The 22486-nt window shown below is 37.1% G+C and overlaps 1 protein-coding gene and 1 pseudogene across 3 annotated transcripts in view; both read left to right on the top strand.

Annotated features, from left to right (window-relative positions):
• LOC125107143 (ATP-dependent zinc metalloprotease YME1L1-like) overlaps positions 1-22486 on the top strand; it is a 51864-nt pseudogene that overhangs the window by 26179 nt on the left and 3199 nt on the right.
• The window catches only part of LOC125107142 (PDZ domain-containing protein GIPC2-like), a 32349-nt gene continuing 13399 nt past the window's right edge, over positions 3537-22486 (top strand). The window contains exons 1-2 of one of the 3 annotated variants that reach the window (XR_007129470.1): positions 3537-4313; positions 15221-15241. Coding sequence is in view for 1 of the 3 variants with exons in the window: in XM_047741914.1 (XP_047597870.1) it covers positions 3570-4235 (666 nt within the window). In the remaining 2 variants the exon portion in view is untranslated. Of the gene's footprint in view, positions 4408-15220; positions 15242-22486 lie in introns of those variants that run through there. The other 2 variants (XR_007129469.1, XM_047741914.1) reach the window with 2 other exon arrangements.

Below are 22486 nucleotides of genomic sequence, written 5' to 3'. Positions count from 1 at the left end.
CTTTTCATCCCCAGTTCCACTGCAGAGATAGACTGTAACAGTTTCTTGCCTAAAGGACTCTAGTAATCGTTCATTTAGTCTCTTGCCTTATTTATTTTTTTTAAAGAATTTATTGAGAGCGAGTGCATGGGAACGCATGCAGGTGGGAGGGGTAGGGGTACGAAGAGAGAGAATCTCAGGCAGACTCTGCTGAGTGTGGAGCCTGACTGAACGTGGAGCTCAGTGGTGAGGCTTGATCTCATGACCTTGCTGTCATGACCCGAGTGGAGGTCGAGTTGGATGGTTAACTGACTAAGCCTCCCAGGCACCCCTTAGTCTCCTGGTTACCTTTAGTCCAGCCTCCACACTGCCACCAACCCACCATCTGTCTAAAATGTTTTAATGTAGTAATTGTATTCCCCTGCTTTCTTGTCAGTTTCCTGCTGTAGCATCCATTTGGCCTCTGCCAACCATTTTTCTGTTCTCATCTTTAAATATGGCCCCCTCTGAACCTCTGCTGCGCTTGTTTCTTGGCATTTAAAGTCCTGTCATACGAGATCGCTTGCCGTTCCCGACTGCTAAGGCCTGTTATTTCATGGCTCTGTCAGATTGTTTATGCTTTGTGTTCCCTGTGGTTTAGAAATCCTATTCTCTGTGACGCCTCTCTTGACTTCTGAGGTAGCATTTATTTTACCACCAGACCTAGAACCTCTTTTTTTTTTCTTTTTAAGATCTTCTTTACTTGAGAGAGGGAATGCATGCGACTAGAGGAGGAGCAAGGTGGGGGAGGGAAAGAGAGGGGAGAGAATCTTCGGCAGACTCCTTGCTGAGCTCGAGCCTGATGTTGGGCTTGATCCGTGACTCCGAGATGATGCCCCGACCTACAACCGAAAGTCGAATGCTTAACCGACAGAGCCACCCCGGTGCTCCCAGACCTTCTAACATAATATGAAAATGATTTCAAAAAATTAGTTATTTGTTTATCTCTCCCCAGTAGACTGAGGACATTCTTTCTGATCATTGGTTATTTATCTTTACATTTTCACAACCTATACGAGTCCAAGTTTGTAAAAGGTACTCAATAAACATTTAATAAATTAATGAGGTTTTTCCTCTAGTAGAGATAAAGGAGTGTGAACATCAAACCATCAGAACCCTGAGTCCACAGGCGACCTACTGTTTTCAGTATAGTGTTCTTACAGAGAGTTTCTTTCTTAATCGACTGATGGAAGTGTAAGTTCCAGGGTTAGTTTCCTTGCCATTGATTAAGTAATTTATTTTTGAGTCTTAGTGTAATTCTTCTGATGGTCAACAAAAACTAGAAATTCTAGAATTTTTGAAAGGATTTTTTTTTGTAAGTGATCATTTTATTATTGGGCAGTGTTATCTATATAGTAATGCCTTGTTTGTGTATTTAGGGGTTCCTGTTGCGGGACAGGGGATCAGATGTTGAGAGTTTGGACAAACTCATGAAAACCAAAAATATACCTGAAGCTCACCAAGATGCATTTAAAACTGTTTTGCAGAGGGTTTTCTGAAAGCTCAAGCCCTAGCGCAAAAAACCAATGGTAAGTTGATTAGACACCATCCATATTTGGGAAGAATATCTAAAAGGAAGTCATAGTCCTACCTTTAAGTGGTTACACATATTTTTTCTAACACATATGCACCTTTCCATTGGTTATATCCCATTATATTTGTAACTTAAGCTGTGTCAAAATGGAAATACCTGTTGACACTCTCCCTTTTCTCAAATGAGAACCAGAGTCAAGGACAGAAGCGTGAGGGCCTTCATGAGGTTTTTGATAATAGGGTGCTGAAAGGAAATCATGGCAACTCTACAAAAGAATGTCAGGTTCCAAAATGGCATTTGATGGAATATGATTACCATCAATAACCTAATTCTTGCTTTTATCTGGTAAAGGCTCTTTTTGTTTATCTTTTTTTTTTTAATCTTTTAAATACTCGACTTTTTTTCATAGTCTGCCTTAGACAGGAGAGAAGTAGCATTTCCTGTTTTGTTTTTGTTTTTTAAAGATTTTATTTATTTATTTGACACACAGAGAGATCACAAGTAGGCAGAGAGGCAGGCAGAGAGAGAGGGGAAAGCAGGCTCCCTGCTTAGCGGAGAGCGTGATGTGGGGCTGGATCCCAGGACCCTGAGACCATGACTTGAGCTGAAGGCAAAGGCTTAATTCACTGAGCCACCCAGGCACCCCAGCATTTACTGTTCTGGTGTCTAGGCCTTTCTTTCCTAAGTCAACACTTCACAGATTGGGTCAATTTGAGGTGGTTTTTTGCATTGCGGTAGAAAAGTTTTAATCTGTTATGGTTACATGCCAACTGCATTATCACGCCTCATTATATTTACATTGCTTTGTGGGTTACAAGAAAAGTTCCTTCAGAGACTGTACGAATGTCAAGTTATATTTTGACAAAACAATATTTTGTTAATGTTCCAGGGATTAGGTTAGAGCAAAAATGTTAGCTTAGCTTCTGTTAATGGTTGGTTTTCCAGACTTCTAGAAAATTACACCTGTCCAATCATAAAATTGAAAAAACATGTAGAATAATTTTACAATAGCAATACAAAGTGAAATAGTCCCCTATTTCAAAGACACACTAATAAAGTTATGAAAAGTTTATATATAATACATAAATATATAAAAATTTGGGGTTCCCGGGTGGCTCAGTTGGTTAAGCATCTGCCTTCAGTTCAGGTCATGATCTCGGGGTCCTGGGATCAAAGCGTCTGTACCTTCCCCCACGTGTGTGCTTTCTCTCTCCCCCTCTCAAATAAATAAAATGTAAAAAAAATATATATATATACACACACACACACGCACGCACACACACGCACGCACACATAAATTTAGTATACAATTAAGAATTGCCTCAAGTGGGGCACCTGGGTGGCTCAGTGGTTAAGCCTCTGCCTTCAGCTCAGGTCATGATCTCAGGGTCCTGGGATCGAGTCCCACATCAGGCTCTCTGCTCTGCAGGGAGCCTGCTTCCTCCTCTCTCTCTCTCTGCTTGCCTGTCTGCCCACTTGTGATTTCTCTCTGTCAAATAAATAAAAATCTTTAAAAAAAAAAAAAAAAAAAGAATTGCCTGAAGCGATTCTCGTAGTTCTCAGTTTACCAGTCTAAAAGGAAGTAATAATGCCCATCCTAAGTAGTTCCTGTCGCTTTCTCAGCTATTCAGTTTTTACTCGTGTTTTCTGTTCTTTCTGACTGGTTGCCTTGAGAGAAAAAACTGATAACAATTAAAGAATAACAGTTGGTCTGGATCAGGACTTCATCCCCGAACTTGCCTGTTACCCCAGATATTTTAAGTTTTTTGTGGCATCAAACCTTAGATGAGATTTTAACATCCAGGAATAGTCTTTTTTTTCTTAAGATTTTATTTATTTGACAGGGAGTGAGTGCAAACATGGGGAGCAGCAGGCACAGGGAGAAGCAGGCTCCCCGTTGAGCAGGGAGCGGGATGTGGGGCTCAGTTTCAGGACCCTGAGGTCATGACCTGAGCGGAAGGCAGATGCTTAACCGACTGAGCCATCCAGGCGGTATTAAAACACACCTAAAGTTGATATGGAAAATCTCTTAGGATCGCATGTAGGTCTTGAAGATTTCATATTTGCCCATGTGAAAGGGAACCAAAAAGAAGTGAATGTATATAAGTCTGAGGACTCACTTGGTCTCACCATTACAGAAAATGGAACTGGCTATGCTTTTATAAAGAGAATTAAAGATGGTAGCCTAATTGATGCAGTTAAAACCATCTGTGTGGGGGATCATATTGAATCCATAAATGGAGAAAATATCACTGGGTGGCGTCATTATGATGTTGCAGAAAAATTAAAGGAATTTAAAAAAGGTGAATCCTTTACCTTGAAGTTAATGGAACCTAAGAAGGCATTTGAAGTAGAGCCAAGGTCAAAAGCTGGACAATCATCAGCAGAAAAAATTGGTGCTGGAAGAGAGACACTTCGCCTGAGATCAAAGGGTCCTGCCTCCATGGAAGACATGCCCTCCGAAACCAAGACAAAAGCAATTGAAAAGATTGATGATCTTCTTGAATTGTACATGGGAATTCAAGATATCGATTTAGCTACCACAATGTTTGAAGCTGGTAAGGACAAAGGTAATCCAGATGAATTTGCTGTGGCACTTGACGAAACTCTTAGAGACTTTGCGTTCCCAGATGAATTTGTCTTTGATGTTTGGGGAGTCATTGGTGATGCGAAACGAGAATGACGATGACGTGGATGATCCGTCTCTGGAGAAATGAACATTCTTTTTAAAAATATCCATAAGATCTGATTTTTAGACACTGTTACAGATTCTGGTTTGGTCTGATGTATATGGAATATTCTTTTTATAGCTAGAGTCACCTTCTTTTGTCTCCTTATTTTCAAAACACAACCAGTGTAGGGACACCATATGATCGATATTGGAGGGGTGGGGTTAGTTCGGGCTATTATTTTATGTTTCTTAATTTCTTATATTAAACAAAAATATATATCAAAATGTGAAGTGCATTGCCTTATAATTTCTTATAAGGTTCAGGTGGTTTGGCTATAAATTTAATTTGCATAATTTATAAAGTCCCTCTGTGTAGATCCTTAAATAAACAATGTAGTGGGCTAAAACTGTTAGTGTCCAGTGTAGAATTACTATATTACATTTGCTCTGCCAACTTGTGTATTCTTGCTATGTTAAGTGTTTTCAACAAAACTCTGTTTTTGCTTACTGATCTTTTTTTTTTTTTTTGGCATCTAAATTTCTGTCTTACAGACAGTATTTTTGTCTTTTTCTGAGGAAATTAGAAATTGCTCTATTTACTCACTTACATCTGTTCAGTAGGGAAGTTTAACCAAAGGGGAGAGGTTTTAAGAAAGTTTTGTAATAGTTCCCTGTAGTTGATCTGAAGTATTTTACTGTCTTTCCAAGCTTTCACTGTTATTAATGATGTCATTACTGATACATATCATCTGAGGGCAAGTAATAACAGTTGCTAGAGGAGGAGGCTGCATGAAAAGTGAAATAATCTCTTTTAAGGTTTACCCTTTTTAAATAAAATGCTAGTGCTGTTTTTATGCTAGGTTTAAGGCAGTGTATCTCATGGTATGCATCCCTGACCAGTTGTATCAGGATAATTTAGGGTGATAGTTAAAAATGCAAACTGTCCTGGGCCTTTTTCTAAATCTACAAACCAGAAGTTCTGGGCCGTGGCCTGGGAATGTGCATTAATACATTTCTCAAGTGATTTTTATGCAGAGGTGAGTTTAAGAATGGTTTAAATTTCTCTTGTTAGATATTATAGGAGAAGAGGGAAATAATTTTTCATTTTAATTGGAAGGTGTAAAGATGTCATTTTAGGGCCACCTGGGTGGCTCAGTCGTTAAGTGTCTGCCTTTAGCTATGGTCATGATCCCAGAGTCCTGGGATCGAGCCAGTATCAGATGCCCTGCTCTGCGGGAAGCCTGTTCCTCCTCTCCCATTCCCCCTGCTTGTGTTCTTTCTTTCACCATATCTCTCTCTGTCAAATAAATAAATTAAATCTTAAAAAAAAAAATTAAGATGTCATTTTAATGTGAGTCATTTATTCCTTGAACATGGTCTAGAAATCTGGAAGATGTAGTTTTTTTACTTCACTATGAATTAATGTATGTAAACTTAGATATAATTTTCTGTACTTTCTTACGTCTGAATAATAAGGTATTTTATGAAGGTATTTATGAAACCCTCAAGTATATAAACAATTGTTTTTTTTCTCTTTAGTCCACTTCCGGACAACATCGGGGCTTGACTCTGCAGTAGATCCCGTCCAGGTGAAAAATGTCAACTTTGAACATGTTAAAGGATTAAGTTAAAAAGTTTACCCTTTAGTCTTCAAATATTATATAATTATATAAGGCCAATATTTGATTTTAAAGGTATAAAATAGAAAATATATTTATTAGTCTCTGCCTCCAATTTGAGGCGCTAAAACTCTTGTAATTCCCTAAATGACAAGAGTACTAAGTGCATCTTTGCTTCTGCAGTATGGTCTTTGATGCTGATGTCTGACACAGGGCTTCTAAATACTTAGGAATTTTGTGGGTGATGGCACTGTCATTTGTACGAGGCCACTCTGGTGGGCTCCTGGGTGGGGCTGGACACTAGAAGAAACAAAGCCATGATTAGAACCTTGGAAGTTTTAGCTTCACTGTGTATTCTCCAGCCCTCTTTTAGGTATTAGGACAGAAGAAATAAATCTCTGCTGTCATTTCTAACAGAAACTAAACCATGATATCGCATATAAGGAAATAATAGAGAATGCTCAAATGTGATGAAGTCTTATGGGAAAAATATGGAGTGGCATGAAGAAGATTGGGAGTTTTGAGAGAAAGATCACAGTTTTAAATGGGGATATTCAGTGTCTTATTGACTGAGAAGGTGACATTTGAGTGAAGATTTGAAGATGGTGGTGTAAACCATGCATGTATTTTTTTTTTAAGATTTTATTTTTAAGTAATCTCTACACCCAACATGGGGCTCAGACTTAACCCTGAGATCAAGAATCACATGCTCTACTGAATGAGCCAGCCAGCTGTGCCTAAACCATGTATGTATTTGAGCAAAGGACACTTCTAGCCAGAGGAAGAGAGAGAGCAAAGATCCTGAGAATTCACGTGCCTGACTTGTTTGACAGGCAAAAGCCCACTTTCATGTGGAGTAGAATGAGAGCAGCTACTCTTCCACACTCTGTTCCCTATCTATGCATAAATATTTTTCACAACCTCAACTATCAGGGAATAAAGTACCAGGAGTCACTGTGATAATTTTATACCAAGTAGTCCTTCCCTTCCATTGACAATTTAAACAGCTGTGAGCCGTGTCGGAATTGGGAAAAGAGAATAATTGAGGAAGAGGTTGGTGCGGTGAGTATTTGAAAACTGATTAGTGCAGAGGGTCCTGCCCATTTTAAGATGCGCAGTCAGCCTGCTCTCCATTGAACCTGTGCTGAGATTATGGTCCGCGAGGCGTTCTTCCTTTCTCCCTGCAGTGTATATACTTCAGTACTCAATGGACTACACTTCTTTTGGAATGAGTCTGATTATGAAGCTAAAGAAGACGTATTGATAATGCTAGAAAGGGCTCATCACAAAGTTTATAGATTATCACAGTTTTCTGTGCTAATCTAAACATATATTATAATTACTGTTTAAATTTTATATTGCTATCATCCCTATAGAATCTAAATTTATATAGACCAATGTAATTTATAACATTTACCAAAATAGGTGGGTCAGTAGGTGGTACCTGTGATCAGTTTTTACCGACTCTTAAGAGCTAGTATAGGAATTTCATTTCCTACCTAGAATTTCTGGTTATAGAGGAGTAATTTTTATATATAATAGTTGCCAAAAAATACATAATAGAGGGCTTTTATACCTTCATTCATTGCCTTGATCCCTAAACTATATTCTTCTATATAGATTTTATATACCTCAGTTGGGAATTTTCTTGACACAAAGCTTGGGCAGAGAATGTAAGTTTAGTTTTTACATTGACCAGATGTCCTTTTGGCCTTCTTTTAGTATATTGATATCTTTGAATATTTAGAAAATGTATTTTTAATAGATAAAGGGCCAGATATCTTTTTATATGCATAATTTTTTTCTATTTTTTGGAGAGGACTTTTTTTTTAAAGATTTTATTTATTTATTATTATTATTATTTTAAAGATTTTATTTATTTATTTGACAGAGATCACAGGTAGGCAGAGAGGCAAGCAGAGAGAGAGGAGGAAGCAGGCAGAGAGCCCAATGCGGGGCTTGATCCCAGGACCCCAGGATCATGACCCGAGCCGAAGGCAGAGGCTTTAACCCACTGAGCCACCCAGGCGCCCCAAGATTTTATTTATTTATTTATTTGAGAGAGAGTGTGTGAGAGAGTACAAGCAGAGGGAGTGGCTGAGGGAGAGGGAGGAGCAGGCTCCCCGCTGAGCAGAGAGCCTGATGTAGGGCTTGATCCCAGGATCCCGAGATCATGACCTGAGCTGAAGGTAGCCCCTTTACTGACTGAGCCACCCAGACGCCCCCCCAGATCTCTTTATAAACATAAATTTTGAAGCTTAGCATTCACACAAAACTGTACAAATCACAAATCTGTACCTTAGTAAGTTTTCACACAGTGAACTCAGTATATTATTGGCACCCAGCTCAAGAAATAAAATATTACCAGAAACTTCCTAGTGTCCCTTTCTTCCTACTGCAAGCATATTGTTGTTCTGTCTCATAACATGTATTAATTGGCCTGTGTTTGAACTTTACATAAACATAATACATGTAGTGTATATGGCTTCTTTCATTCAACATGATGTTTATGAGATCCATCATGTTTTTACGTGAAGTTTTACCTCATTCATCCCCATTGCATAGTATTCTATGAGTCACAATAGTGTGTATTCTCCATTAGGTAGACATTGGGTTGTTTCTAGTTTTGGCCTAAAGAGTGGTCTTGTGAATATTTTTTAATGTTTCTTGGTGAACATATGTATGCATTTCTCCTTAGGGGTGGACAGAACTTTACTTAGAAATGTTAACTTTACAAACATTTTATTAAGTTTTAATAATTGAATCAGTATCTTTCAAAGACCATTTTAAGCCTAATTAAAAAACTCATTTACTCTTTAATAACGATTGTATACTTCCTAGAGAAAGTCCTAGAAAATGATCTAGGAATCTAAGAGAGTCATGAGTTTAATTCTGGATTTTCATAATGCCCTTCAGCCCAGAGATGTTTCATGTTTTGGTACACTTCTTGTCAGGTAGTTTCTTTTTCTTTCTTTTTTTTTTTTTTTTTTTAATTTAAATTATTTATTTATTTATTTATTTATTTTTAATAAACATATTATGTATTTTTATCCCTGGGGTACAGGTCTGTGAATCGCCAGGTTTACACACTTCACAGCACTCACCATAGCACATACCCTCCCCGATGTCCACAGCCCCACCCCCCTCTCCCAAACCCCCTCCCCCCAGCAACCCTCAGTTTGTTTTGTGAGATTAAGAGTCACTTACGGTTTGTCTAGGTAGTTTCTTTTTAACCGTGACCAATGTACTTGAGTTCTTTTTTCCCCACTGAGAACTATTTAAAGTTGTCTAATATAGTGTTGCAAATTCGCTGCAAACCTATTATTACACCAGCGTAATTTAAAATAAATACATGAAAGTACACACCTAAATGTGCTTTTAATTTAAATTGATAGCTAACATTTTTAATGATGTCTGGTTTTGTTTTGTTTTCCTTCAAAAATTTAAGTCTGGAACACAAGGTCTATATTCTGTGGTAGAGCCAAGTCATGGCGGTTTCTCCTCTCTAAGGGTCTTTGCTTTCCAGTTCAGCATACTGCCACCACTAGTATTTAATATCTGGTCTTCTGCACTCATCTTTGATACCGTTCTGGCTCTACATATTTGTATTTGTTACTTCTTGTTGTATGCTAACTAATTTCTGATAGGCAGCTTCTTTTTCCTTTTAAGATTTTATTTATTTGAGAGAAAGTGAGCAAAAGACAGCTAAGCTGGGAGAGGAGCAGACCTCCGCACTGAGCAGGAGCCCGATGTGGGAGTCAGTCCTGGGATCCTGAAATCATGACCTGGGCCGAAGGCAGACGCTTAACTGACTGAGCCACCTGGGCGGCCCTGATAGGCAGCTTTCTTAATCTTAAATCAGAGTTTTTAAAGTTGAGCTAATATTCTGCATGCCATCTTTGTTGACCAAATTGGGCTTTATTCTTGCGAGAGATCTTAATTCTACGTGATTTCTGTATTGGGGGTATTAAATCTTTTTTTTTTTTTTTTAAGATATTAGTTATTTGAAAGAGAGATACACAGCGAGAGAGTAAACACAAGCAGGGGGAGTGGGAGAGGGAGAAGCAGGCTTCCTGCTGGGCCCCATGCAGGGCTCGATCCCAAGATGCTGGGATCATGACCTGAGCCAAAGGCAGACGCTTAAGGAACGAGCCACCCAGGCACCCCGGGATTAAATCGTTTAACTTTTTTTTTTGCTACAACCATTTGCAAAACAATATCCATACACTATAGCTTAATTTTAGTTTAATTATAGTCTCCATCCTTTGACATTTTAAGGAACTAAGTCATTTATGATCTAGTCGTAATTCCTTATAATGAAAATAATCTAATAGTTAATCACAAAGTAATGTTATAACTTAAACACACAGACTCCCTTTTCATTGATATGTATTAAGCCCACATAATTTGCCCTGAAGCTTATAAAACCAGATCAAAAGTTCTGGATTTGAAACTTGTGAGTCTTTCTGTTTATGTCAGATGCTGCTGACACATTTAACTGGAGCTGTGAATGTAAGTCCTTGTTAACTGGGGAAACACTATTTCTCAAAAATTTAAGAAGTTAAGAATATTTTTTTGTTCAGATATTTAAGGAGACCGTTTAATTGGCAAAAGGAGTTGGGTGAAAACCCTTTTGTGTGTGCATTTGTAAGGGAGTCTTCTAGTTAATTTCCAGTTCAATTTATTATTTTCAAAGAGGAGGCTGTGATAATCTAATCATTATTTATAATCATTTGATAAATTGTGTCATTTTAGGTAGAGGAAGCTAAACAGGAATTATAGGAGTTTCTTGAATGCTTGAAAAATCCACAAAAATTTACTCTGCTTGGAGGTAAACTTCCAAAAGGTAAGGTCCCTTCCCTTTATCCATGACTTGACATTCAAAAAAAAATACTATATTCCATTGCTAATTTAATTTTTACCAACTTAAAAGCTTAAAGTTTAGTTCTTCGTGGCTATTTTACAAATAAGTCTTCATTCTGAACATACCATTGTATAACCTGTTTTTGAGAGGAGGGGGATTTTGAATTTTATTATAACTTCAGATTTTAAATTGTGAGAATAGTGCAAGAACTCTCTGTACTCTTAACCAAACTCAATAGTTTCTTAGGACTTTGTCTCATTTGCTCACTTTCTTAAATAAATGTATATTTAAACTGTTTAAGAGTAAATCGTAGATATCATGCTCCTTTAACCTCAAATACCTCGTTATGTATCTCCTAAAGTAGAAGAATATTCTATTACATAACTCCAGTATAGTTATTAAAGTCAGGAAATTTCACACGGTTCCAGAACTAATTATGAAATTTTAGTTATATTCAAATTTCTGCATTTCTCTTACTAATACCTTTTGTAGTGAGGTCCTCCCATGCCCCACCCCAAATCCAGGTTTAAGACTCAATCCAGGTTTACACATTTAGGTTTTTCTTTAATCTTTTTTTTTTTTTTAACTATTTTAGAGAGAGAGAGAGAGAGCGGGAGAGCAGGCGGTGGGGAGGGACGGAGGGAGAGAGAGAATGAGAATCTTCAGCCAGACGGATCATGACCTGAACCAGAATCAAGAGTTGCTGCCTAACTGCCTGAGCCACCCAGGCACCCCTTGATTTTTCTTCCATCTGAAAAGGTTGTTTAGCCTATTCGTTTATTTACTTATTTATTTATTTGAGAGAGAGTGAGTGAGCACACATGCAAGTGCAGGAGCCGGTGAGGGGAGGGCAGAGGGAGAGAATCTGAAGCAGACTGTGCACTCAGTGTAGAGCCCCATGCGGGGATCAGTCTCACGACCCTGTCGTGAGGTGAGCCGAAGTCTCATGTTTAACTGGCTGAGCCACCCAGGCTCCCCTCCTCACTCTGTTATCATGGGAGTGGGTGTGGATCTTTGATGACCTCAAAACATACTAATTTGTGGAATAGTCCTGTTTGTCTTTGATGTTTTCTCTTTTAGTGACTGTTGTGATTTATAAGTAGAAATATATATTTAGTCTTAGTCCCATTTCTTGTAGTGTTACACTGATGACAGTAATAGATTTCTCGTCCATTAATGAGCCGACTTTTAGAGCACACCTAAGGTTAGCAGCTGGTTGCCAGGAGAATCAACCATGTGATAAGAGGGCCGGAACTTTCCACAAATTAGTATGTATTCTTCAGTCTTTTGGGATGAAGTCCTTAACTTAGGGTATTTGATGCTATCTCCAGGTAGGTAGCATCAGAATTGATTGGAATGTTAGGGTGCCCGACTGGTGTTGGAGAATTGTTTGTTGGAGTGAGGGAAAACCATATGCTAGAATTGGGTACAAGATTGTAATGACTTTGTGGTGTCCTTGGACTATGTGATCATGCTATACTGTAATCACTTACCTTAAACTTTGACAGTTTCCAGTGTTTTGTGGTTTCCAGTGTTTTGTGGTTAAAATTAGCAGTGTGAGGGCTGGGCCAAATGTATGAAGAGGAAAGAGAGAAAAATGCTTTCAGTTGTCGAATGAGTAAGTCAGAGGAGTAAAAGGCATAGGAAATACAGTCAGTGATACTGTAATAGTGTTGTATGGTGACAGAGGGTAGCTACACTTGTGAGCACAGCATAATGTTTAAACTTGTCAAATCACTATGTTGTACACCTGAAACTAATGTGACTGTGTGTCAACTATACTCAGACATTTTTAATGAAAATAATAAAATCAGCAGTTGTGATGATCATCTTATCTCAAGGCTTTGCCTACATCCTTAATTATCTCTTCAGAATAAATTCTAGATTTACTCATTTATTTATTCATTATTCTGGGTTCTAATTCTAGAAATGGAATTGGTAAGTTAAAGGTGGCACTCATATTTAAGGTTTGTTTCTAAACCGCCCACTATCTCTACTGACAATGTTCAGCAGTGTATAAAAGTGTTGGTATGAATCTCTGCTAATTTAGGATTCATTTATTAAAATCAGTACTATAACATCAGAAAGTTTAAAGTTTAAAGTCATAGAATAGTTAAACACTTTGCTTTCTAATCACAAGGGATATTTTATAAAATTGTGGGAAAATTCTCATTTACAAAAATACATTCTGCCATTTAAACCAGTTAAGAATGACAATAACATGGTGATACAAGGGTAGTCTTAAGGGTATTTTTCAACACCTTTCCTTTAAAAAGAGTTTTTTTATGTTAAAATATAGCAATTAATATAGGGTTTTTTTTTGCCTTTTTAAGAGTCTCATGCTCTACCGACTGAGCTAGCCGGGCATTTTTTTTTGCCTTTTAAAATGAAAAATGAAAAGTCATGGAGACAAGAGAAATCTGTTATTCCAACTTATAGAAAATGTACTGCTGTTAAGAAGATTTTCGAACGTAGGAAAAGTTACAAAGCTGTAGAAATGAACTACTTTACCTCTATATACTTTGTTATGTGTCACCTAAGACTAAGGACATTATCCTAAAGAGAATAATTTATATTACCAAATAAAATTGAATACTATTTCCTTAATATCTTGTACTCTGGAATTTTTTCAAATTTTCCTCAGATGTCCAAATCAAATTTTCATCAGAGTTTCTGAAATATGTGTTTTATGGAAGAACATCAAGTCAAGGGTTCATGTGTCACATTTGGTTGCTTAATCTTTTAATCTGTGTTTATGTGAATTTTATCTTAGTTGTTTAATGACAAATAAGTTTATTATGGTCCATTCTCTCACGGTAGAGGGAAATTAGTTTTGAAGAAGTTCCCGAAGTGAATCATTACCAGAGACATGTTTTGCTTTGTTTCAAAATAATAGTCATGTGCTTTCAACCTCAAAACTATGTATGCATTAATTAATAACTATTTGTTTCATAGGCTCACATCAGGTTTTATTTTTATTTTTTAAGTTGAATCAGTGAATTTGTTTTCTCTTTTAGGAATACTTTTAGTTGGACCACCAGGGACAGGAAAGACTCTTCTTGCTCGAGCTGTGGCTGGAGAAGCTGATGTTCCTTTTTATTATGCTTCTGGATCAGAATTTGATGAAATGTTTGTGGGTGTGGGAGCCAGCCGTATCAGAAATCTATTTAGTACGTTTTAATGTATCTTTCATACGATACAAAATTTTGTTAATTTTAGGGGAAGAGGGATTCTTACCCTTTATTTCCTATTCAATTATGACTGATAGTTGACCTCACCATTGTGGGGTTTTGGTTTTAGGTAATTTAATGTGTCATCTAAAACAGAAATGTACTTTCCCCCAGTAGAGGAGCTAGAAGTGTTAGGTGAGGTTGGGGCCTGTTGAAAAGCTGAGTTTTCTGTTGTTGTTGTCCTTTTTATCTTATTCATTAATTCAGTTATATGTAATTAAGGAATAGTAAACCTCAGATCTGACTCTAGCTTGTATAGTCAAAAGAATGAATACTCAGTTGTTTTTATTATATATCATTTTGTATGGTACAGTTTTTTTCCTGAGGCTACTGTTATTAAATCAGTTTTAAAAGAAGAGATCTCATTTTAAAGATTTTATTTATTTATTTGACAGACAGAGATCACAAGTAGGCAGAGAGGCAGGCAGAGAGTGAGAGGGGGAAGCAGGCTCACTGCTGAGCAGGGAGCCCGATGTGGGGCTCAATCCCAGGACCCTGGGATCATGACCTGAGCTGAAGGCAGAGGCTTTAACCCACTGAGCCACCCAGGCGCCCCAGAAGAGATCTCATTTTATGTACTTTGTTCTTAATGAATGTCTTTTGTTGCCTTTGACAGTCTTACAGGTTTTAAATATTTACATGATTTTGTTCAGAAAACATTGATTTCATTAAACTTATTTGTATCTCTTCTCTTTTCCTAGGCGAAGCAAAAGCAAATGCTCCCTGTGTTATATTTATTGATGAATTAGATTCTGTTGGTGGGAAGCAAATTGAGTCTCCAATGCATCCATATTCCAGGCAGACTATAAACCAGCTTCTTGCTGAAATGGATGGGTAATTGAATCTTCGTCTGTCTTTGGGATATGGTAACATATTTGGGAACATTCGAGAAATAGCCGGGCATCTGGCTAAGTCAGTGGAGCATGCAGCTCTTCCTCTCGGAGTTGTACATTTGAGCCCCACGTGGGGTATATAGATTACTTAAAAATAAACTCTTAAAAAAAAAGAAAGAGGAAAAACATGTAGGCAACAGAGTAGTCCCTGTGCATGAAGTCAAGACAAGCTGGATTCTCTGTATTGTGTTCTTTCCATTACTAATGGGGTGACTGAGATATCAGCTCTTCTTAATTGGTGATCTCTGTACCTTTTTTCATTGATTGTAGCATGACAGGAAAGTGATGGTTCCTATTGAGAATACTAGTCTGGAGACGTAAAGAGTGTTTGGTGGTTCCTACAGTTTGTGACTCGATTTTAATGTTGTGGTAGATTAAAAGTTTGCATCAGGGGCTCCTGGGTGGCTCAGTGGATTAAAGTCTCTGCCTTGGGCTCAGGTCATGATCTCAGGGTCCTGGGATTGAGCCCTGCATTGGGTTCTCTGCTCAGCAGGGAGCCTGCTTCCCCCTCTCTCTCTGCCCTCCTCTCGGCCTACTTGTGATCTCTCTGTCAAATAAATAAATAAAATCTTAAAAAAAAAACTCTAAAAAAGATAAAAGTTTGCATCAGTTTTTAAAATATAAAGAGCAAGAGGTGGGGTTGCTTTGAGAAAAGGAAGGACTTCTTAAAACCATGTATGGCCTTTTGGAACCAAATGGGAAGTCTAGGAGCAAATAATTTGAATTGGTTAGCTTGAGAATAATTTTTCACAAATTAGTCAGGTTCCCTAACCTTTTCTGTCAGGTCATGTCTTCCTAAGTAGAACAAATACCGTGAAGGCATGTAATCATAGATGACTTTGTGATGTATTGTTTTATTAAAGTGTACTGGCTTAGTAACATTTGTTCTTTTTAAAAAATGAGAGAGATGTCTTATCACTTTGAGTATAAAAAGGATCAGTCCCTTTTTCTTTACTGTTACTAAATTTAATGATAGTTTTGTGTAGAGCATTTTTAAATGTGTATTGTTTTAATTTTGAGTGAAATGTTACTTTTCTTCTTTTTTACCAGCTTTAAACCCAGTGAAGGAGTTACCATAATAGGAGCCACAAGCTTCCCAGAGGCATTAGATAAGTATGTATTAAAAGACTTTTTTTTTTGACAAGTACCAATACGTACTGAAATGTAGATGAACTTTAAAAGAGAAGGAAGCCCATCACCAAACATCACATATGATTCTGTTTATGTGAAATGTCCAGAATAAGCAAATCGGTGGCAACAGAAAGTAGATTAGTGGCTGCTAGAAGGAGGGAAGAATGGAGAGTGACTGTTGGTGGCTATGGGGTTTCTTTTTGGAGTGGGGGAATAAAAATATTCTTAAGTTAGATTTTTGGTAAGTGCACAACTCTGTCTATATTAAAAACCACTGGATTATGTACTTTGAAATCTGTGATGTGTAAATTAAATTTCAGTAAAGTTGTTAAAAGAATCTTCTGACAACTTTATATCACAAAAGTTTGGGGGTGGTGGAGAACATTTTTAAAATAAAATGTATTACAGTTTTAAATTTTTGATTTTGTCATAGAAGGTATTCATATTTTAATTTGATCTAATAGTTTTTTTTTAATCTTTGCCTAAGTCTGTGGTTTAACATTCTATACTTAGAGCAGTTGTGATAGGAAGCTATCACAGTGTAGCTCTCATAATAGACTGCTGTAGAATTATTATTCCTTGAGTGACTGACTAGCTTGCATGTTTTTGTTGATGAGGGTTGTGTACTATTTATCTCGATCAACCTTTGTTCTGCCTTCTGGTTATTGAAACTGTTACTTGAGCCATGTTTTATAAGGAGTGCTCTGAATATTTATATTCAGGTTTCCAGTCTAGGCTGGAATAGGTGATGGGGATTAAGGAGCGCACTTGTGATGAGCAGTGGGTGATGTGTGGAATTGTCGAATCACTGTACTGTACACCTGAAACTAACAGAGCACTGTATGTTGGCTGTCCCGGAATTAAAATAAGAAACAAAACTCCATCCAACTTCTGGTTGCCATTATCTTTCCCTCTTGTCTTCAGAGTGTCAGTCCTATTTAACTTGACCTTCAGTACTCAGATTATTAATTTATATTTTCTTCTCATTTTCTCCCTTTAGTGCCTTAATACGTCCTGGTCGTTTTGGCATGCAAGTTACAGTCCCAAGACCAGATGTAAAAGGTCGAACAGAAATTTTGAAATGGTATCTCAATAAAATAAAGTTTGATCAGTGTAAGTCTAATTCTAGTAACAAACTTTATTAATTTCTCTATGTAATGGTAATATTTCATTCCACCCTATTTGTGGTCCTTACTTGATAAATGTCTCAGAAGACCAGTTTTATCTATGTTCTCTTTTCTCTCCATTTGTATTTCCTTTTTAAAAAGTTTATTTCTTGATAATTATATATGTAGGACATTCTGTCGTTTGAATCCCAATGCTAAAGGATGTTTTTGTGGGGCTCCTGGGTGGCCTAGTTGGTTGAGTGGTTGCCTTTGGCTCAGGTTGTGAGGGTCCTGGGATCAAGCCCCACCATCAGGCTTCCTGCTCAGCAAGGGAGTCTTTTTGTCCCTCTCCCTCTGCTCCTGGTCATGTGCTCACTCTCTCAAAAAAATTTAAAAATTTAAAAATTTAAAAATAAATCTAATTAATATTAAATAAATAATAAATTTAAAATGATTAGATATAAATAATTATAAATGAAATTATTACAAATGAATAATTAGATATAAAATAATTAAACAGAATTAAAATAATAAATTTAGTGAATTTGATTAATTTAAAATTTTAAAATTTAAAAAAATTCTTTTTAAAAAAAGAATGTTTTCTTGAGAGTTTTCAGATAATACTTGCAGATAAATATAAGTGTTTTTAGATGAATGTAAAATATGAAATAGTAGAAAAAGCACATAAAATATCATCACTTTGGGCCCAAAAGAGGCAAACTATAAGACAAACATATGAAAATATTATGGACCCACTTGAGTAATAAATGCAGCTATTAAATTAAGCTGTAGTATTTTCAAGGATAGGTGAATCAATTTATAAAACCTGATATTTTGGGGCGCGTGGCTGACTCAGACTGCCTTCAGCGTAGGTCACGATCCTGGAGTCCCAGGATCGAGTTTCAAATCGGGCTCCCCGCTCCATGGGGGGTCGTCTTCTCCCTCTGACCTTCTTCCCTCTCATGCTTTCTCTCACTCTCTCTCTCAAATAAAAATAAATAAAATTTTAAAATTAAAAAAAAACCTGATATTTCCTCTAATAAGGGGAGCTTTTATTAATGTACATATAATACTAAATACTTATGTATAAAGAATTTCAAGATGAAATTCAGAAAACAAAATGTTGTCTATGCGTATACATTCTCAGCTGTGCTTAGGCTAGTAACTGTTTAGGCCATAATTTGAAGGTTTATAAATCATGTCTGGCAACTCTGCATTTTTAAATTTTTAACAAAGTTATTTAAATTTAAGAACTTTTGTGATGTGTCCCAGTGGGATTTTAATGATCTATTTAATGGCAGTTTTGGTTTTCCTTTAGAAAAAGTAAGTTTATTTTGTTGTTACAGTGATATAAGTATTTTAAGTTCTAGTTCAGGATAGCTGTTTTCTATTTTCTTTCAGAATGTGAGTCATTTGTGAAGAGTCGTTTTGGAATTTTAATATTGTGTTTATCTATGTAGCTGTGGACCCAGAAATTATAGCTCGAGGTACTGTTGGCTTTTCTGGAGCAGAGTTGGGGAATCTTGTGAACCAGGCTGCATTAAAGGCAGCTATTGATGGAAAGGAAATGGTTACCATGAAGGAACCAGAGTTTTCCAAAGATAAAATTCTAATGGGTAGGTTTTCTCTCTCTTTTTTTTTTTCCCCTGTCTTACACTGTTCATTATGTTAGAGAATAAATTCTTTTTGAGAAAAATATTACAAGAAAGAAAGGTACAGGAGCAAGAAAATATTTACTCAAAACTAGCCACACAACTGGACCTCTTACAGAACAAATACAGTTTATATGATTATACTCTTTGGGGCAGGGGGTACCCTGTGTTTTTATTCTTATCTGGTATTGCTGATAAAAGAATAATTGTACAGATAAAACAAAAATTTTGCTAATTTTCAGTATTTGATTTTAAATCTTGAATTGGCTTCAGAACAATTTAGCTGTGACATTTCTTACTTAAATTTATTTTCTGGAAATAGAATTAAACTTTCCTGGTTGATAGTAAGGAGTAAGAGGACAGCTCTTAAAATTTTGTTGTCAGTTGGCAAGTTATTTTGGTTTAAAATAACTTAATAATGATATTAAGTCATGTCACTCTAAGAATTACTTAAAGGCAAGTGGGTTTCATTCATCTAAATATGCCTTCCTAATGGAATAATTTTATTCAATAAATTTTTATCCTTAGAGCCTGAACGAAGAAGTGTGTAAATTGACAATAAAAACAAAACCATCACAGCATATCATGAATCCGGTCATGCTATTATTGCATATTACACTAAGGACGCAATGCCTATCAACAAAGCTACAATCATGCCAAGAGGGCCAACACTTGGACATGTAAGTATCTTGTTTTTTTTTCTTTTCTTTCAAATAACACTCTCTAAAAGCTTATGTAGGAAACTGTTGAGGAAAATAATTAAAAAGAAAATTCAACTAAGTTCTAAGTTTGCTGATAACTTTCTTCTTTAATGTTCTGAACCATTGTGAGATCAGAGATACTTGTGAAACTTACCTGCTAATAAATACTAATAGTTCAAATATTATATATTTACATGATGAAATTTAAGTCTGGAATGACAACAAAGTATCATTCTTAAATATGTCATTGCTTTTTCCCCTCCACAAAGAAACTAGGTTAGTGGTTTGCTAGTCTTTCTAAGATTTTTCTCGCTGAGTACAAGTTTCATTTTCTTATCTTTCTTTTTTTTTTTTAAAGATTTTATTTATTTATTTGAGAGACGGAGATCACAAGTAGGCAGAGAAGCATGCAGAGAGAGAGGAGGAAGCAGGCTCCCCACTGAGCGGAGAGCCCGATGTGGGGTTTGATCCCAGGACCCTGGGATCATGACCTGAGCCGAAGGCAGAGGCTTTATTTAACCCACTGAGCCACCCAGGCGCCCCTTCTTATCTTTCTAACGATAGACATTTTAAGCCTTTTTTGGCACCTAGGTACAAGTCCATCCTATTGCAGCATTATTCTATTGCAGGGTTATATAGCTATGACACATAAAATGAACTTTTGTCTTATAAAGAATTTTTCTTCCTTTGCATAATGCCAGTTTTGTCGTTAGTCGCCTGAGACCATCTCTACTAAATGTCTTTGAGCTGTCAGCATCATGACATGAAGTGCTATAGCAAGAGCCAGATGATAATTCTGATCATTAATAGAAGCATTTCCAACTGTGTCTGGAGTTTTTCTTTGTTTCCAATTGTCTAGGTGTCCCTCTTGCCTGAGAATGACAGATGGAACGAAACTAGAGCTCAGCTGCTTGCGCAGATGGATGTTAGCATGGGAGGAAGAGTGGCTGAGGAGCTTATTTTTGGAACTGACCATATCACAACAGGTTGGCTGTAAAGAATGGCTTTAGTTCAGATTGTGCTTCCTGATTTAAAAGTATTTTTAAATATTGAGTCTATGTATATTTTTAAATTTTAGGTGCTTCCAGTGATTTTGATAATGCAACGAAAATTGCAAAGCGGATGGTTACCAAATTTGGAATGAGCGAAATGGTAATAGCTAATTTACCCCTCGCTCATGTATCAAGTGATGATTTGCCAAGTGCCTCCTTATGAGACAGGGTTCTTTTTTTATTCTTAAGACTTTATTTTTTTATTGGAGAGAGCGAGCATGAGAGGGGACATGGTCAGAGGGAGAAGCAGACTCCCACCTGAGCAGGGAGCCCAGTGCAGGACTTGATCCTAGGACTCCGGCACCATGACCGGAGCTGATGTGAGTCTCTTAACCCACTGAGCTACCCCAGGCACCGTAGGAGAGAGGGTTCTCGTTACAAATTGGTAACATTTACTTTCCCCCTGTCTCATTCAGAGTAGATTTGTCACAGCTCATTCTAAACTAAACTTTTTTTTTTTTTTTGAGTGCTAAAGGATAGTATTCATTTTCCAATCTGGCTGCTTGAACAATAATAGTATGTCATGAGTTAAGCAAATGATAAGATATTCTGTTTCTGTTCATATGACCTAAAACTTCTGTTTGCCGAGCTTGCTTACTTTGCTCTTCCCACGTATTTCACTCTCCTACGTTATCACTATGGCTTCACACGGCACTTCCAATACACTACATTGTGGATTTCTGGATTTGGAATAGTGACAAAGGTTTTCTAAGAACGTACTCAGAACCATACTTGGGATTTTAAAGTTTCTCTCTTGTTCATACTTTTTAGTCTTACACTTTCAGAAGAATGATGAAATTTCTCTACTGAATTTCTTCCTTGCCCTTGATGAGGTTTCCTTAAGTATAGGATAGTACTTCCTCTGTTTACATTTATTAGTGGTTTGGGGTGTTTCTGTTCAATTTCTTTCTTTTCGTTTGTTTTAGCTTGGAGTTATGACCTACAGTGATACTGGGAAACTGAGTCCAGAAACTCAATCTGCTATTGAACAAGAAATTAGAATCCTTCTAAGGGTAATAATTCTGTTTTTCTGTGCTTATTCATCTGTCTAGTCATTAATGTGCCTAAATAGTTAGGTGCTACCAGAAGATAATGGTTATCCCCTGTTTAAAACTGTTGCTATATATAATCAAGAGAATGAGTGCACCATTGAAGCCATAATTCCAGTATATAGTTGGGAGCCTCTGGTCATAGACTGAATCTTTATTTTATTCTGGCCATAGGCTAGGAACAGTTAATATCAGTAATTATAAATATTCTACTTCATCTGTAAAACCATCATGTTGTTAGAATAGGGAGGATATTTGATTATTTGAGTCTTTATTAGTTTTTCACTCTGACATATATTTTATTCAACAAATATTAGTTGCTTTGTGCCTCGCTGTGTACATATGCTGAGAATGAAGCATAAAGGTCTTTGAAAACAAGTCTTTTTGATTGCAGGGTCCAGTACAGAATATGTGAGCATCGATTCAGTGAGATGAGTGAGTAGGTTCTGTGGAATCTCCTTAAGGCAGAGCAGATGCTTGGATTAGGGCAGTGAGAGGGGAAATTGAGAAATATGAATGCATTCAAGAGATGCTGATCTAGCGGAATCGAATGCCTTTCTGATATTTGGGTGAGAGAGCAGCTAAATGAAGTAACAAAGCTGTGTCCTCCATTTCTGCCTGGTGCAGCCATCTAGTTGTGTGTGCCGTTGACTGAGAAAACACTGATGATGGCCAAAGGTGGGGAAGTGTGTAGATTGTAAGCTGAGTTTTATACATACTGAATTTGAAGTGTTTTCTTTTTTTAAGGTTTTACTTGTTTATTTGAGAGAGAGCGAGAGAGCGTGAGCATAAAGTGGGGTGGGTGAGGGGCAGAGGGAGAAGCAGATATCCCTGTTGAGCAGGGAGCCTGATGTGGGGCTCGCTCCCTGGACTCTGGGATCATGACCTGAGCTGAAGGCAGACACTTAGCCAACTGAGCTGCCCAGGCGCCCCTGAATTTGAGGTGTTTAGTGAAGACTTCACGTG

Source organism: Lutra lutra, chromosome 8 (assembly GCF_902655055.1).
Source record: "Lutra lutra chromosome 8, mLutLut1.2, whole genome shotgun sequence".
Taxonomy (NCBI): Eukaryota; Metazoa; Chordata; class Mammalia; order Carnivora; family Mustelidae; genus Lutra; species Lutra lutra.
Note: the sequence above shows the minus strand (reverse complement) of the source record. Positions and strands in the feature narration are given on the sequence as shown.